Source organism: Callorhinus ursinus, unplaced genomic scaffold (genome assembly GCF_003265705.2).
Source record: "Callorhinus ursinus isolate GAN/ISIS: 27379988/994484 unplaced genomic scaffold, GSC_fseal_2.0 scaffold31, whole genome shotgun sequence".
NCBI lineage: Eukaryota > Metazoa > Chordata > Mammalia > Carnivora > Otariidae > Callorhinus > Callorhinus ursinus.
The window spans coordinates 8,950,870-8,969,661 of NW_027397093.1; the positions used below are offsets into that span (position 1 = coordinate 8,950,870).

An 18,792-nucleotide genomic window follows, 5' to 3' on the forward strand; every position below is an offset into this window, starting at 1 on the left:
CATTGCTACGCTACTGAGGATCTTGGCACGCCCCCCCCAAGGAAACTGCTAAGCCCAGCTAAATACCTCAGCAATTTATAGGCTGCCCACTTTCAATCTCTGAACCAAATGTCTTTTTGATGAGGCCAAAAATCCATTCTAGGAAGCCACAGAGGGGAATTTCCAAAGTCATTTCTAACTTCCTGTGAAAATATTCTGTAGGTGGCAAGAGATTTTCCAGATAACAATGAATGCACAATAAAGCAGGTTCCTCTGCCTTGGATACCTGGCTCACAAATAACCCATTTGGCTTCCCAATCACCCTGATACCTAAAACTAGCAGAATTTATGCTTGCAGCTGGAATGGCTCTCTTCAGCCAGAAAGCAAAAGTATATGGCTGAACCCTTTGCCCTGAAATGAAATCTAGTCTCTTTGGCTCAACTTTATTAGGCCGTATTGTACAGAGATAGGAGACATAAGTATCCAGAATCTGCTGTCACTAAAACAGGACTGAGTTGGCAAGCGTTTTCGTCCTCACGCTCAACACTGTCCTAAAATGGGGACGTTGAATAGAAATTAGGGATACAAATCAGGGCCATTTTTTGAAACTTTCTTTTTAATTGAATTAAATATAGCCATCTCGTTGTTCTGTCTTTACAAAGCCTGCATTGAAATGGAGACTAAACTATCGTTGGGGTCACTGAATCAATGGAGAGAGACTAAGTAGATAAATCTGGACCCTGAAATATTGTTTAGACTAATTAATACAACCCAAACACTTAGATACTCAGTGCTTAATTATGTTTAAGCTTTCTCTGTAACTGGCTCCAGTATTAAGTGATACTCATGGAAAGCACTCTTTTTCATCTTTAAATCCTTTGGACTGTGATTCTCCTTAATCTCTGGTCCTCAAAGGAGAATACTTGTTTTCTGTTCTGCACTGTCTTTGGGAATAGCTGTTTGCTACTCAAAGTGTGGTTCATGTTTGGGCAGCATCTTTGTTGTTTGGGATCCTGTTGGAAATGCAGAATCTTAGCCCCCGTCCAGGACTAGGACATCGAAACCATATTTCACTAAGACCCGGGCATGATTTATATGCACCTCAGAGTTTGGGAAGCATTGGACTCAGAGCCTCAGAAGACTTTTCTTAAGTAAACCTCTGAAGTGCCCACTGGTGAGAAATTACCCTGAGTGACAGCAGGAATGAATGCAGTGAGATTCTCACCAAACTATCTAAAATACTGAAGATCCTACAAAGGCAGAGGCAACATTCTAGTTCCTGTGATGAATTGAATGCTTTTCTTTTCTAACTCCCTTTCTAGTCATCCAGAAATAAATAAATAAACAAATAACCAACCAGCCGACCAGCCAACCCACAGTTGTTTTTGCCTCAGTTTTGGAATTTGTGAGTAATGGAATTGCCAGATGTAGCCTTTGCTGGGCTCAGTCTGTGTCCTGTTGAATTGTTGTTTGACTCTACACTGGAAGCCAAGAAAATGAAGGCAAGGGGAAGACAGAAGGCTAAGTTCTATGGGGAAGACAGTGGAGTCATGAGACAAAGGTGAAAAGGAGGGTGCCTTCCTCAGGGATGGCAGTGGGATTCGTAGCTTGTAGGAGGAAGGACTTCAGTTAGATTGGTGGCAGTACACCAGCTCGTGAGAATTCCTTCTTTCAGATTCAAGCCTCCAAGTTATTGGATTTAGAATTTAGAAAACCGTAAGTCACTGGTTAAGTAGCCCAAGATGTTCTGTGATGACAAAATTTTCCAGAAAAATATTGCTCCTAGTAAGAACTTTTCTGGGAAGTTGAAAAATGACCCAATTCTGCCTCCTCCCTGTTAGAACCTAAGAATACAGGATTTTTCAGCATTTGGTGGCAGGAATTGGTTCATTTCTTGGTGCAACATTAAATGCTGTGAAGTTATCAGTGCTTACTTGTGATTAGATGCCCAGGAAAATGGCTTGTTTCTCTGTGTCTCTTTCTCTAGTTTTCTCTTGCTTAGTTCAGTGCAACAAATATTAATTAAACACCTCTTATATAGGCACCTTAGAAGGTACTGTGTTGCTTTTTCTGGAAGATACAAAATTGAGTGCATAAGGGAAAGGCTCATGTTCCAAATTCCACTTGGCTGTAGCTCTGGTGGAATGTCAGAGAATTCCAGTACTATGATGGTAGCTAATGATGGTTAACACATGCCCAGTGCTTACTGTGGGCCAGGTAGTGTTCTAATCATTCTGTATTGATCACCTCAATTAGCCCTCCCAACCCCCCTAGAGGTGGGCTCAGTTAGTATTCCCAATAAGACGAGGAAGAGCACATCAAGCTGGGGAAATGAGGAAAAAGCCTCACCAGTGAGGTGGCATCTGATGTGAACTCTATGGAAAGAATTAGATTTGACAACTGAAAAATAAATATTATAGAGATACATATTTCTGACAGAAGGATCAAGGGAAACAAAGTGACAGGAAATCATAGAGAAAGTTCTTGGATTAGCATTGCCTAGCTCTGTGAGCTGCTCCTTGAAATAAAGGATTGTGTGACTAAATACCATGTCCCCGCCCCACCCCCCAGAGATTTACAACTCCTATTATCATGTTAAGATTCTAGCCATTGCACTAAAAAAATGCCTGGTTTGGCTTTGTTAAATCCAGTCCTTCTCAAATTTATTTCATCCATTCGAATATTATTGAACTCCTGCTGTGTACCATGTACTGTTCCAGGCACTGAAGATTCAGATAGAATTTTCTGCCCTCAAAATAACCTACATTTTCATGGGGAACCCTCTCTCCACCCCGTGTGTTTGAGATATAACACCTATTAGTAAGTTCTGATGAGCTTACCTGGGAAATCTTAGTTGTGAAGACTTCTACTTTGCTGAAGCTTGGGGGAAATTGTGGGAAGTTAGGTTTTTAAGATAGAGTTAGACCAGCACATCTGTTAGTGCAGTCTGTGGATGGGTGCTGTGAACTCTTGGCTGGCTACTCTTCCACAAGGAAGAAAGTACAGACAATGAGAGTAAGTTCTTAGGAACTTTTAGAACAATTTGATAGATTAATTTTATATTGGTGGAATCTAAAGAGAAGAATTTTGGACTTGTACTTTGCATGCCTTGTCTTTCTTTTTCTTTTTTTAGAATTAGTTTTTGTTAGCTTCTGTAGAAGTTTGAGTCTGCAGAACAGTGGATATTAGAAATAAAAACAAAATCCCTGTCCCCTACCTCAAATGGATTGAGAAGCTCCATCCTGGATAATCCTGCATGCTGGGGGCTGAATCATCCTCCAGAATTGCTCAGCAGGCATCTGCTTGAGAACATTTACTTCCTGCTTGCTCTATCCAGATTAGAATTCTTGTAGTGATATTTTAAGAACCTTATTATTTGAAGCACAAATGAGGATGTTCTTAACCATTAGCAAGATAGCAAAACCAAAGTCCTATTGGGACAGAGAGTGAACAGGCCAACCTTTAACAGGGTCTGACATCTCTTAAGCATAAATACCTTTTCTACACTAGAGAGAAAAATAGGGAGAGAGTAGAGAAGCCTTCTACATATTGAAAGAAAATACCAATTTCCAACCACATAAGCAATACTTTCTTAAATCATTTCTAAATAATTATGCTTTTAAAAAGTTCCCATGTTACCCTCTACACTAACCCTTCCTTTAGCTTTGGTCCCTCTGGCACTCTTAGTGTCTTCAGAATAATCTGGGCTGGGGGTAACACAGTGGGGGAAATGCCGTATATTCTTACATTTTTGCATGTGGTGTGGTCTGTTAAGCTCTCTCAGGATACCTCATGTGGGCTAATTTTTTTTCTCATAATGCCTAATGGAAGGAATCTCTTTTGATAGTCTGCAGCCCACTAGTCTGGGACTAAGAGATTTGGCTCACGTCCACCCAAATTAATCTTTGGAGTTGTTTATTTATTCATTCAGTGCTGAAGCAACCAGTTATCTGGCATTCCATCAAATCCCAAATAATTCGTTTTAATTGACATTGTCCTGAGCCTTTGGACGAGTCTGAAATCCTTTCGTCCTGTTCTCACATTCTGGAGAATGCAATCTGAAATAGACCATAATTGGGGAATGCCAGATCGTTATGGAGTCCTTGAAATCCAGTGCTCCTCTCAGAAGGGCAGCCTACCTGACTCCACATCCAAGAAGTACAGCATTGAAGTGCAATTTGGCACAGAGAAGAAATACATTCTGAAAAGGTGGAAATCACCATTCATTCCTCATCTCCTCTGCTTCTCTCCTTTGGTTTCAACTTTATCACCAGTTTGCTCCAGCCCCAGAAAGCTGTGCAGCGAGGCATTCTCTGTTCTGGCGCCTGTGAGGACCTAAGCTAGCAAGACGCGAGCATTTTGTTTTTTAATTCTACGAGTTGATTTTAGGATTTGCCATTATACTGAAGAATGTTGAGAAAGGGAGGGTGAAAGACATAGCCATGTGCCCATTGATAAAAACTGGGGCAAGTGTGTTAAGATTGGAACATAGAGGAAATGAGGACAGAGAGAATCCAGAAAGCCCAATGATAAAGCCTCCTTAACACTCAGTTGTCCTTAACATTGTTCTTTCCCACAAGAAATGATTAGATGCAACATTAAATCAGATTTTTCTCAGTGACAGAGCATGCTCTTGAGGAATGGGGATAAATGACCCCACACATTTTAATGACCACCCATATACTCATCAGCCTAGAAACCATAAATGCTGATCCCATGTTTATTATTGTAGTCAAGGGCTTGACACTTCCTGTGGGCGTTTTCTTTTCTCTTTTGTAGGAATAAATATATTTTTATGGGATCTAAGGCACATCAGTTTATGTCACTGCACTCTGTTTTAGACTGTCACATCATAAAGGACAGTGACAATGTATTATGTAATTTATATGTACAAATGTTCATTCAGATGTGGCTGGTTCTTATTAAAGCAGTTTTATGATTTAAAATTGTGCATCCTTTACAGGGAAAATACTAACTCAGAACTTGGATAGATCAAAAAAATAGTAATGCAATAAATACCAGCTAATACACTAGTCACCTACTACCAGCGCTGGGCAATGTTAGTGTGTATGTTATGACTCACCTCTTCTTCTTTTTTTTAAAGATTTATTAATTTATTTGAGAGAGAAAGAGAGCCCATGCATGCATGCAAGAGCGGGGTAGAAGGTGGGGTGGGGTGGGGGGATGAGGAGAGCCAGGGGGAGAGGGAGAGAGAGAATCTCACGCGGACTTCCCACTGAGCGCAGAGCACATCGTGGGGCTTGATTTCAAGAATCATGAGATCACGATCCGAGCCAAAATGAAGAGTCTGATGCTCATCTGACTGTGCCACGCAGGCGCCCCAACGACTTACCTCTTCTTGTTGCAGCTATTAACATAATGGTCATTGGTTGTTATAATTTCCTTTTAGTTCCTTACTTTTGATGTACATAATATAAATACATTTAGATTAAAACAGTGTACTTGTTTTCAATTAAATAAGGATTGGCATATGATAATCTCTGGAATTATTTACATGACTCCAGAGGTGGGGATAGATGTTAGCAAAATTATTTGACTGGAATCACCAGAATTAATGCAGGCTCTTTTCTTTGCTGGGAATAGAAAGCACCATGGTTGTAGCATACCCCAGCCAGGATGGTTGATTTTTCACATTCACTAGGCTGTTAGCATTAGAGAAACACAGTTTCACTCTAATCAGAGAAAGCATAAAAAATAAAAGGTGTCATTCCCGACCCACCATTAGTAACACATGCAAAATCTAGGATCAAGAAGGTGTTACCTCCTTTGGAGCCAAGGCTCATGTTTCCAGTTGGAAGGTACCCCTTGATGGTCGAGCCGACTGCCCATGAATCGGTGTACAGCCATTCACTTGGGGGGTTGGACTAGACTGGTTGAAAAATTAGATAATGGAGAGAGCATAAATAAGCCAATGAGAAGTGTAGACGAGAACCAGCCCAATGGCTCAATTTCCTTTCTCACTGAAGATTCTGTGAGTATTTGATGAATAAGGAGCCACAGCATATCACCTGCTCATCTTTGCTCTTCTAAAACAGCTGGAGTTTGATGTGACAGCCAGAGGAGAGATTGCTGCCTCGGGAAATGCTTTGCCTTTGACTGATTGCTGAATGGCTGGCAAATTAATTTTGGCACCTTTCCTTAAGTCATTTTGGTCCCATTCCTTCATTTTTCTGCTGGGAAGTGTGTACACTACATTACAGTTAAAAATACCCACACAACACAAATGTGGAGAATAGGATGTACTGTTTTTAGGAAAGAAGTTGTAGGCTGGAATGGTTCCATTTTGTAGGGTAGAAAGGATGCCGCCATGCTCTGTTAGGAGGCCCGCACTCTCAGCACAACTCAAAATTAGTGTTACTCCTCATCGACCTCTCACAAGGTCATGGGCTCCAGAGCTCAAGATTTTGAGTCCTTGGTGAGCTTCAGGTCTAGTCTTTTCCCCCTTTGGTACTTATGTGCAGCCAATCCTCCCTGCCCCCCAAAATCCTAGCACCACTCCTTCCTTATGTATTTACCCTGTCATCTCTAGCGAGAGGTGACAAGGTGGGTGGTTAAGAGCCTGAACTTAACCTGTCGTGCCTCAGTTTTATCTTCTATAAAAGGGAAATCATAAGGACAATAACTTGCCCCACCCTTTCTAGATTTCTTTGTTCACTGCCATCTTCTTTTGTGTGAAGCACAAATGTTTTCAACTCAACATATTTTACATTTACTTTTCTGTTCTTAAGAATGCATTTCAGGGGTGCCTGGGTGGTTCAGTTGGTTAAGTGTCCGACTCTTAATTTCAGCTCAGGTCTTGATCTCCTGGTCCTGAGTTCAAGCCCCATGTTGGGCTCCACACTGGGCATGGAGCCTACTTAAAAAAAAAAAAAAAAGAGAGAGAATGCATTTCATTACTGCTGACCAAGGAAAAAAGGATATACACTTTCATTTTTGCTTTTTCAAAGTTAAGTTAAAGAGGCCATGTTTGAGACTTAGAAGGATAAACCTTGGTAAGAAGTGATAGATAGTTTGAGCCTTGCCTTGGGATAAAGATGAAGCTGTGCTGTCTGAGCCCGTGGTGGACCGCTGTGTCTGTCACAGGCTGGGGCTCATTCCCTGGTTCTCCTGATGTCACTGGCCTGTTCTTGTAATTGATCTGTCCCAACTTGTCATTCTTGCCCTTACAGATTAAAAGGTCTTAGTATTAATTCTAATTACTGACTCTTCTGCTCTTACAATTATAGATATAGGTTTAATTTTTTTAATGGTGGTAAAATGCATATAACATAAAATTTAGCATTTTAACCATTTTTAAGTTTGTGTGTATGTGTATGTGTAACACCTTTATCAGAAACCTTAAAAGCATGTTGACTTATCTGTATGGGAACAGTTTTAAAGATATGGGAATCTTGGGGCACCTGGGTGGCTCAGTCGGTTAAACATCTGACTTTGGCTCCAGTCACGATCTCAGGGTCCTGGGATCAAGGCCCATGTGGGGCTCTGCTCTCAGCAGGGTGTCTGCTTCTCCCTCTCCTGCTGCCCCTCCCCCCACTTGTGTGCGCTCTCGCTCTCTCTCTCAAATAAATAAATAAAACCTTTTTAGGAAAAGATGTGGCAACTTAAAAGGTTATAACAATGAATTGAAACCAATCAGTATTGAAATAGTCCATTCGGTGCTACTGTATCTAGCACTGTAGATGCCATCTGAGAATCTACATATGGATGTAGAAGAGGCATTTTGCTTTCCAGAAAAGTTCTGTATATATTTCCAGTTATTTTGACATTGAGTTCCTTAGGTGTTCTAGATCAGCCACAAAGACAAAACTTGTAGGAAAAAAATATGGAAAAAAATCAGTAAAACTCAGATATATCTGGTCAGATATATCGTAGCCAGACATATCTGGTGCTTCTTCCGAAGCAAAGAGAAAAATATAGTAAAATAAATACCGGTTTAAGTAAGATTTAATCAGCAGCTAGAATAGGTCCTGAGATACTAAATATGCTCGATAAATATTTGCTGAATGAATGAGTGAATACTTGCCATGTTCAGAACAAACATGAATAATATTGTTATCCTGCAAAACTTTGTTTCTACTTAGTAAAAATGTTTAATGATTAACCTACAATAAAATTTGGTCAAAGAGTAGTTCTGTAAGACACACAGGCATGAAAATACTGACCATAACTAAAAGAACCATATTAAAACTATATTAACTAAGGAATACAACCAACAATAATAATTGAGATAAAGATTCATATTTTCATTGTCTTTGAAAATCAACTGTCATTAAAATAACAACATAAACAGCACATTATAAAGGGAATGTCTCTGCTGAAAGAATAGGCTGAATTCTTCCACTTCAAAAATACTATTTTCCCATTAAGCTCTACCATGAGGATTTATAATTGGCAGTTCCTCATATAGTATCCTATTTACCAATAAAACAAATTATGATACTATAATATTCCATATTTCAGATTATTTCTGAAATATTCTATTCTAAGTATTCTATATTTAGATTATTAATGCAGACTAGGCTTTCTTCAAATTAGTTAGAATTAATGACCTTTGCTTATAAAGTCAGAAATATCTTTTATTTGAAAATAAATGTTGAGGGATGCCTAGGTGCTCTGTCAGTTAAGCGTCTGCCTTCGGCTTAGGCCATGATCCCAGGGTCCTGGGATGGAGCCCTGCATCGGGCTCCTTGCTCAGCGGGAAGCCTGCTTCTCCCTCTGCCTTCCGCTCCCCTTGCTTGTGCTCTCTCTCTCTCTCTGAAAAATAAATAAAATCTTTTTTTTTAAATTTTTTTAAAAGATTTATGTATTTGACAGAGAGAGAGAGAAAGAGAGCACGCACAAGCATAGGGAGAGGCAGACTCCCTGCTGAGCAAGGAGCCCAATGTGGGACTTGATCCCAGGACCCTGGAATCATGACCTGAGCCGAAAGCAGATGCTTAACCAACTGAGCCACCCAGGCTCCCCAATAAATAAAATCTTAAAAAAAAAGTTAAACTCTTAGGATTCAGGGAAATTAAAAAGTTTATGCTTAGTTAAACACACTGCAGTTAATTTTTAAAATCATACAGTTTAGCAGTAGAAATGGTTGAGTGCCTTTTTTTTAAAGACCCCACTCTGGGGAAGACCAATTTGTAGATAAACAACCCATACCCAGCAGCATTGCGTAGCTAATGTCTAATGTGTGGGAGTAGGTTAGAAGCAGCTCAAACTAATGAGGTTAAGCCACATACTCTAATCATCCAGACTTGCAACAAAGCAGACAAATAGCACAGAAGCAGGGAGCATTCAATTTATTTCTAAATGATTCCTGCCTTCTTTGTATTCCAGAGTGTCACCAAGTAGATGGTCAGTGTTCATTTCCCACTGTTTCCAAGTCTCTTTCAACTTCCAGCATTGCATTTCCCCTAGTTAACTGACTATTGGGCCGTAGGCAAGATGAGTTGTAATTCAACATCAGCACAAGACATTGTAAAAAGTCACTTCCCGTTGGCTGGGAAGCTGCCTCTCATCTCCCCCCACCACCTTATGTAGCCTCCAATAGAGGTGTACGTGGGAGGCTGCAGGCTCCCAGGGACCACACAGCCTGCCTGCCTTGGGAATCCTCAGATCCCTGAGTTCCCAGAGGGGCTCAGCATTCTTGTTGTTACTCACTTTATAATTTTTAAAGATCAGTTCCAATGTAAAATCCTTCCAGAAGTGCTTAGCATGAAGAGGGTTGTTGGGAAAACCAGTTGAGCTTGATTAATTAGAAAGAAAATCCACACATTTTAATGAAATCTGGAGTAAGACCTCTCTGAAACTACAGTTTACTTTTTGTATTACTCAGGGTGTGGTTGGAAAAATCATTTTTCCCCCGAAGTAGAAATATACGTATTGTTTTATACACACACACACACACACACACACACACACACACACACACACAAACACACTCATTGTAAAAGCCTTCAGATAACAGAAATCTATAGAGAAAAGTGTCATTCTGCCACTCAGATAACAATGGTTAGTGTTTTGGTATAAAGTTTTCTGGTTTTTTATGGCTTTACAAACGTTCAGATAATTATAGGGTATTTTTTTAGTAGGGTCAGACTATAAACACTATTTAGTAATGTGCCTTTTTATATACTTTCTATATGAACAGATGCACATTTTCACCATAATTTTTATTATTTTTTTTAAAGATTTTATTTATTTGACACAAAGAGAGAGAGAGAGTGAGAAAGCACAAGTAGGGGGAGCAGCAGAGGGAGAGGGAGAAGCAGGCTCCCCCCTGAGCAAGGAGCCCGATGTGGGGCTCGATCCCAGGACCCCGGGATCATGACCTGAGCCAAAGGCAGATTCTTAACTGAATGAGCCACCCAGGTGTCCCTCACCATAATTTTTGATTGTTTGTGTTCCATTGAAAAATGTACATTTTGTGGTTATTTCCAATTTTTCATTTAAAGGATGTTCTTCTGCAAATGTCCTTGTATATGCGTCTGTTTCTTTGCTATGAATACTTGAAATGGAATTGTTGTGTAAAGGAACATGTACTTTAAAAATTTTTGTGAACAATTGCAAAATTGCTCTCTAGAAAAGTTGTATCGATTTACCTGCCCACCGGTATTGTGGGTGAGTGCCCACACCTCCACACCCTTGGAAATCATACAGGTCAGAAAAGAATGGTGTTTTAGAGGAGATATCCTTCCATTCTGTGAGTTTAGGATCATGGCCAGCTTCCTGTAGATGATGTGGTTGTGTTCCTGGTTGCTGAAGATGGTCACCGTCACATAACTAGGGCATGTATTCGTTGGCCAGATGGTAAACTCTGGTTTCCCTTTTATGGTGTACTGTCATATCTTAAAGCTCCTGTGTTCTTCTCTCTTAGATTGAGGAGGACACGTGGCAGAAATACTACTTGGAAGGAGTCTCAAATGAAATGTACACAGAATATCTCTCCAGTGCCTTCGTGGGTCTGTCCTTCCCTACTGTTTGTGAGTAAGTGACCATTCACCATGTGCTCTTTGGCCCTCAGGGATGTTTAATGTGGCCCTTGCAGGGAAGACACCTCACCTCTGCCCAGCACGGTCGGGATACTCAACAATTACAGAGGGTATCCTGTGCTCTCCATCCTGTGTGGTGAGTGGGAAGGTGGGTCATTATGTGGTCCCTGTCTTGGGGATTTCTGCTGGCCCTACTTTTCCCTGCAGCTCTTGGAACCTTATGCTTAGATCCATCATTTGCACTAAATTATGAACTTCAGTCCTGCATGTCGTGAATTAGGCTCCTTCCCCGTAGACACGATTATGAAGGGTAGTAGGAACCCTTATCTCTGATTTTACCAGGATGAAAACAGATCTTGCTAGCTCCTTGATGAAAGGAATTTTAATATTTTTCAGTCCAGTCAGATCATAGAGACATCAGAGAAGTCATTATTCAAAGTGCGTTCGTGATTTGCTGAGGAAATGTGGAACCAAATGTGTGGAAGGAAGGCTTGAGCCAGCCCTTAGTAACTTAGCCCCCACATATATGGACAACTGGCATGTTTTGACAATGAGAAGACTTAGCTTCTCCTTCTGTTGGCTCAGCAGGAGGAATTTGAGCAAGAGGCAGCCCCAGCCTGCCATGGCCCCTCTAAGTAGAGTAGGTGACCATCTAAGGGATATGACATCAAGAGTTCCAAGGGTTCCACACCCTGAGAAACTTCCATCATGATGATGCCTCAGATTTCCCACTTAGAAGCTCTGATGTTAGGTGTAAGTCAAACAGGGGTTTTGTCCCCTATGAGAACACAGACTCCCTGGGAATGCTGAAACATCAAGCCTGATCCACTGATGCTTTAGCAAAAGACTGGATAACCTCAGTCTCACTGATAAAGACCGAGAAGAAATAGGGGAATCTGGGAACGCTTTGGGCTGAGGAAGAAAAGCTGTTCCCTTGAGCTGTCCGGGTGACTACAAACAAAACCCGCCTTCTGGAAAGTGAGGTCTGAAGACAATAGTCCTGGGGGCCCTTGGGCTCCTCTGTCTTAGAGCTTTCTGTTCTGCTCACAGCGGAGAGGCGACGGAGTGCCTGGGATCTTGGTGTTTACCTGGAGACTCCTGTCAGTGAACACAGCAGGTGTACTCTATCTGTCTCTGGGCCCAGACCCTAAGCAATCCAAAATGGTCTGGCTGTTTACTGAAATTTCTCACCCTGTCTCTAAGTGAAAGTTTAAACGCTAAATGGACTGGAAAAGTGAATAGGTAATTGATTCGGAAGGAGTTATTTTCTGAAAATGGATGCCCTATTGTAACTCCCATGTGCTCTTTTCTTTGAGAGCTATTTCTCTTGCTGCCACAGAAAGAAGTTAACCATTCAGAGGCATTGGGTCCTGGAACATTGAAGCTGTCCCAGGAGATTTTCTCCACCTTGGAGTTTGGCCTGCCTGAGATAGAAAGCCCAGGAGGACTTTTAATAGAAGCTGTTTCTATTAAAAAACAAAACAAAACAGTTGAGTCCTCCTCCTATGTGATGTAGGGGTGGTCTGAGCACACTGCAAAGCTGCCAATGCCCAGAGGGTCCTATGGTGCTGGGGGCATTAGCAGGGGAGTATGTGAAGATGCGCTCCTTTCCTGTTGGTTTTCCCTGGCTTGACCGGTGTTTATATCTACCATGAGCACTTCCTCAGAAGCCTGCATTCCCACTGCTTCTCTTATTCTGCTCCTGGGAACCAAGTCAGTTCATTTTAAGAGTGTTAACCTGGAAGGTTAGAACCATTCCCCCTAGAAGCTGTAACTGGGATACCCGTGAGGTACATTTGATTGACAGATTTGGCCGATGTGGTATTTAATGTCTTAAACGTAAGTTGCCAATATTTCAAAATACTGGTATTTCACATAAAAACTAGATATCTGGCATCTCTTGAATATCTGATGAGCCGACACAGGACTTGCATTTTCACCAGACGCTAACTGGCTCCAGTTTGTTAGAAGGAAGGCTTTAATGTGGGTTCTCCCCTCTCTGATGTCCTAAACCAGGCCAGATTTGCACTGATATCCCAGGCCTGGCCCCATAGACACATGAATTTGCCAGTTCTGACTCACTGGGTGGTGTGAAACTTCATTGCCCGTCGGAGCCAGCTCAAGAACTGGACACTCTTTGCTGCTGTAAATATTCCCTTTGATTGATTTTCATGTTTAGAACATGTTGCGAGAAGAGAAGCTCTTTCAGACACACCTTGTTGTCTGAGAATTTAATATTTGTTCAGCACGGCTCCTGGAATACAAAAAAACCAAACTTCTGATGTGAGTGAGAATGTGTTCAACTTAGTACTATTATTCGTTCAGCACAATGATACGGCAGAGGTAGGAATAATCAATAAAGAAAGGACATTTAATGAGATTTAGGAACATCCCAAAACATTGGAGCTCTCCTCAAGCATTTGATTATCTGGAGGCTTAATTATCTGTGTTTTCTACTTTAAATTAAAGAAAAGCCATAACTCAAAGTTACCAGCAGTTTAATGATAACACTCTTCAATTCAGGTTAATTAAAGCACAACCGTAATTAGAGTGTAGTGTTGTATATCACCAGGCTGACGCATAAGTATTTTCATTACAGTAAGAATTGGCTATTCAATTTCAGGATGACAAAAAGGACACCAAAATATATTTTAAGCTGGTTCATGTAGAAGAAAAAAGAATTGGGGAATATTCTGGGTACAATAAACCACAGATAAAATATACAGATTTTCAGAGCAGTTTCTGTAATTATGCACCACATTAAAACAATATGCAGCCAAGAACATCTTAAAGCATGAAAAGAAATGAATTTGCTCTTCCCCTGGGCTGGCAGAGTGCCCCCTTGCAGGGTGGAGTCACTGCACAGGAGAGCCTGGAGTTTTCTCAGAAGCTGGGAGACCCCACCCCACCCCCCCCTTTTTTTTTTTTAAGATTTCATTTATCTATTTATTTTAGAGAGAGAGAGAGAGAGAGCCAGCAGGGTGAGGAGGGGCAGAGGGAGAGGGAGACAGAGAGTCTTAAGCAGCTCCATGCCCAGCGAGGAGCTTGATCTCACCACCCTGAGATCATGACCTGAGCTGAAACCAAGAGTCGGATGCTTAACTGACTGAGCTACCCAGGGGCCCCAGGAGAGCCGTCTATGAAAAGATAAGGGAGCAGGATCCATGGATGAAATTTGAAGGTATTTCCCCAGAGAACAGAATGGGGAAGAAGGAGAAGCAGGAGGGACAGAAGGCCCCCACAAGGCAAGCTTTTTACAGATTTCAAGTGGAAGGATGCTCTCTCCTGTCCAGGTGGGACCCACACCAGCTGTATCCTTGGACTTCTCTGCACTAGCCTTTTGGCTTCACTGTGTGTATCAGCAGAAGATGCAGCTTTGTTCCAAAACCAGTAACTCATAGAGACAAAATGCAGTATTATTTCTAAATAGTTCATTTACATCTTCTCATTTTATCTTCACTATGATCTTGTGGTTTATATTAATAGCACTGTCCCTGGCTTATCCTGACAGGGACACTGAGACTCAGAGGGTGTTGGTGCCCCTCCAAAGCCACCTAGCACCCAAGTGACAGAGCCAGGGTTATGATGCTAGGCCTGTGTAATTGAGAGCAGCTTGGGGTAGTTGCTATATGAAAGCTGGCTAATTAAGAATCTCCTGGGGAGGGGCACCTGGGTGGCTCAGTTGGTTAAGCGACTGCCTTCGGCTCAGGTCATGATCCTGGGGTCCTGGGATTGAGCCCCGCATTGGGCTCCCTGCTCAGTGGAGAGCCTGCTTCTCCCTCTCCCTCTGTCTCTCTGCCTTGCTCATGCTCTCCTGCTCTCTGTCAAATAAATAAATAAAATCTTCAAAAAAAAAAAAAAAGAATCTCCTGGGGAGTTTAGTAAATAGAGAGATTCCTGGACTCCAGCTGTATATTTCAATATCTGGGGGAAGCCCCCCCAATTTGTACTTTTTATAAGCAAGACAGGTGATTCTGATACAAAATCTGATGACTGGGACCCCCCCCCCCACTACCGCTTACCTCATCCCTCCACACCACAGGCTGGAGTAAACTCCCCTCATCCCTCACTTTGGGCTCAGTCACTGGAATGTTTCTCTCTGATTTTAGCCAAATTATAGAATTAGAGGTGGGCCACATGTCACAAGCTTGCCATCATTCCTGCTTCACGTGGGGTATTCTACAATGTCTGGGGAGATAGGATGAGTATACACATCACCACACCAGGCAGACCACTGACTGCTCTGCCCCCTTCCCATGCCTTATCCAAGTCGGCATAGGAGGAAGGCATTGGGGTACTGAGCCCTGTAATGCTGAGGCTGGAGCGAGCAGATCCACGCTAAGTGCTGAGAAGCCCAGGGGAAGACCAGTACAAGTCAGAATGCAGACACTGCTTGACCTTGTTGGCAACCAAGGTGGGTATGTCCTGGACCTTCCCCAGGATGCCCTTAGGTGTTCCTTTTAAGAGCCACCCCCAACTTCTGAGCATCTCCCATTCATTTGGCATAGCTGGCTTGCCCCTGGGTTTGTATGACAGTATGATCAAGGCAGAGGAGCTTTGGGATCTGAAAGAGAAGGTTTCTCAACACCAGAAAACCACCTGCTCGCTTTCCGTCCCACTCTCCACCTTCCCCAGGGAAGCAAGTGACTGTGGAGGGTGCAAGGGGCCAATGCCAAGCCTGTGGGAAGTGAGGAGCTGGGGTATGAGCCATGTTTGCCACTAAAGGCTCTTGTTTTTGCACAGTTCCCATAGTAGGATGCTGCATAATGTCACTGAGTGTGACCTGTGGAATTGCAAAGACCCAGGCTCAAATCTCCATTTCAGCCACTTGGTGGATGTGTCATTTGAGACAAGATACTTGATTTCTGCATGCCTCCTTCCTTTGATAGTGACCAGCTGCCTGACTTTGGACTTGATAAATAGAAATATTACTTATCTCTCAATACTAGCTAATATCCTTTTCCCTTCCCCCACCTCTCCTCTTCCCACTATCAGCCCTGTCCTGTGGAATACAATGTAAGCAACAGGAAAGAAAGGGACACATTGTGGCATTTCCAGGTTATATTTATTCTTACCCTTTAGAAACGTCCTGCCGTCAGTCAGTCAGCCACCAGCCAATCAACTAGATATGTAATGAACTTAGGATATTTGTGCCATTGTGCTAGGCATGGCGTCACCTCTAGAGAACTCTGCAATTAGATCTAATAAAGTATATGCACATTAAAAGATTAATAGCAATACTTACAACGACAAATAAAGAGCTCTGTTTTCCTGTGGTGGCTGCCTTCAGAGAGTTTGCAGTCTGGCTAAGGAAAATAATGCCCACCCTCAGGGAGAACTAAGCATGCATAAGTGCTCGATGGATAAGTGTTTGGGGGCGCACATACTAGAGGACAGAGGCGGAGACTTACAGGGGGGCAGAGAGCTCCTGGTAGGCTGGGGGTGACCAGGGGAGGCTTCCTGGAAGAGATGACACTTGAGCTGTGCCTTGTAAGGAGATTGGATTCAGAGAGGGAATAAAGAAGGAAGAAGGTATTCTCACTGGTAGGCAATCAAGAGACTGGGAGCCACAGGACACTCTCTCCACACCCAGGTCTCTGAGATTTTCCAAAGAGAGAAAACTGATTTCTCCTTTAGACGGGAGGAGACAAATCAGATTTCTTTTGACTTGTGACATTTTCTGCGGGAAACAGCGATAGTGTTTTTATCATAAGAACTAGTAAACGTGAGGCTGCACACCCCTGCCTCCAGATAAGAAAGTGAGGACAGAGGGGAGAGGAGAGAGGTAGGGAAGGAGGAGATGGAGGAAACCACGGGTTCTGAGGTTGGGTTCCTGCAAGAATACCATGTACCAGCGCCTGAATCTCACACGGAGGGTATTAATCATTCATCACTTGCAAAATAGAAAACCTTAATTGTATCAGGTTTTACAGCTCAGAGGGGATTAGGACACAAAACATGTATTTAAAATACAGCTTGTCTCTCTCTGTCCCCCTCCAGCTGATGAAGCAGTTAGAATTCAGATTCCATGTAGAGTATTTAATGCCTCGGAAACTTGGGGAACTCTAGTCAGATCTTCGCTGTGCTAAAGGGCAGGAGTTCTGCCCTCAGCCAGGCGGTGCAAACATGGATGCTTCTGCGCTGGTTTAAGACAGTCTGGGGGGCTGGAGGGGGGTTCCCTGTCCCCTCATTCACCTGCATTCAGGGCCCCTAAACAAGAAGAAAATCATGCTCTCATGCTGTGTTGTTTTGCATGGACAGATCTTTCCAGTGAAGCCACTTGAGGAAAATCTAAGACTGCCTAGAGAAAACCAGGTCTCCTGTACAATGAAAACTACAGCTAGTTTAACTTGAGTTCTACGAAATCATTAGATTTTTAGGGAAGGACTTCTGAATCTGAGCATGGAGAGGAGAGAAGCTGGCAAACCTGATTGTTAAGTGATGGATTTATCTAGCCAGGCTGCAGAAATGAGCATTTTATGAGTATCTGTGGAGGGGCTCAAGTCTCATCTTCAAAAAAATATTTTTTCTTGGGGGCGCCTGGGTGGCTCAGTCGTTAAGTGTCTGCCTTCAGCTCAGGTCATGAGGATCGAGCCCCACATCAGGCTCCCTGCTCGGCGGGAAGGCTGCGTCTCTCTCTCCCACTCCCCCCCCCCCTCCCCGCTTGTGTTCCCTCTTGCTGTGTCTCTCTCTGTCAAATAAATAAATAAATAATATTTTTTCTCAAAAAACTGGCCCTATTCTTCCAATCACTTGAGGGGAGTTACTGTAATTAAGACAACGCATATGAACACAGATGGGAATACAGTATTTGATTACTTCTACTACAGGGACCCAGAGATGACCAGTAATCTTCCTACATCTTAGTGAATAAACAAATGACCCTAAAGTCTGTTTAAACTTTTAACCAAAGGCTACAGAGTCAGTGGCACATCTAGAATTCTCTGCAGGAGGATCAAGGAGGCAGTTCAGTTGGAAATGGGATGCTAGGGCCTTGACTTGATGTTAGGTATGCATAACAAATACACAATTTACATTTTGTTTCTGACTACTACTAATAGCAAAGCTTCCTAAAATGCATTTATTCATATTTTAGGCAAATGCTAATTGCCCGTATCAAAGAATGTAATTATTAAAAAAAAGAATGTAATTATTTCCAAATTCAAGTGTCTTAGGTGTGCTAGTGGAGATATTGTGTGTGTGTGTGTTTGAGGGTGGGGGTGTGCTGAAGCCTTCCCCCAATCCATCTCTATCAAAGCTATTGGGAAATGAAATCTGAACATCTCCATGAGCATTTTAAATCACTTCCTTTTTTCTTGCTCCTGAGTCTTATAAATCCTGCTGTTTCAAATTTCCTTTAACTAGATGTTTCCATTTCAAGAGCCTATCATTTTAAATCAAAGCTCCTAAATGTGAATCTTTTTCATTCTAGCCCCTAGATCCTAAAGATTTGGTTTCCCAATGCACGGTATTTACATCCGCATCTATTCTGATTACGTGCATCAGCCTGACATTGCCAGGGTCCCTCTAGATAACTGAAGAGGGGCCCGCACTTTGGGGAGGGGAGCTGAGTTTGGAGGGCACCATGTGGGTACCTCTTCTCTCCTCACCCCCTCACTCCTGGGTGACCCATCTTCAACAGTCCCAAACCACATCTTCAGGTACCCTCCTTGAGCACATTTGATGGTGCAGGCTCTACGAAGGGTTTCTCTGCTTAATTCACATCAGCAAGCAATCTTACTAGTCAAGGAGGCTGATTTAATGGCAAGAACAATTTATGTCCCTCTGGGTAGGTAGAAACAGTTGGAC

At 42.4% G+C, this 18,792-nt stretch overlaps 1 protein-coding gene across 14 annotated transcripts in view; it reads left to right on the forward strand.

Moving 5' to 3' along the window:
• The window catches only part of KCNMA1 (potassium calcium-activated channel subfamily M alpha 1), a 746,792-nt gene that overhangs the window by 576,113 nt on the left and 151,887 nt on the right, over positions 1-18,792 (forward strand). For all 14 annotated transcript variants that reach the window (XR_012374213.1, XM_073878759.1, XM_073878761.1 and 11 more), the window contains exon 15: positions 10,869-10,978. Coding sequence is in view for 13 of the 14 variants with exons in the window: in XM_073878759.1 (XP_073734860.1) it covers positions 10,869-10,978 (110 nt within the window). In the remaining variant the exon portion in view is untranslated. The remainder of the gene's footprint in view (positions 1-10,868; positions 10,979-18,792) is intronic.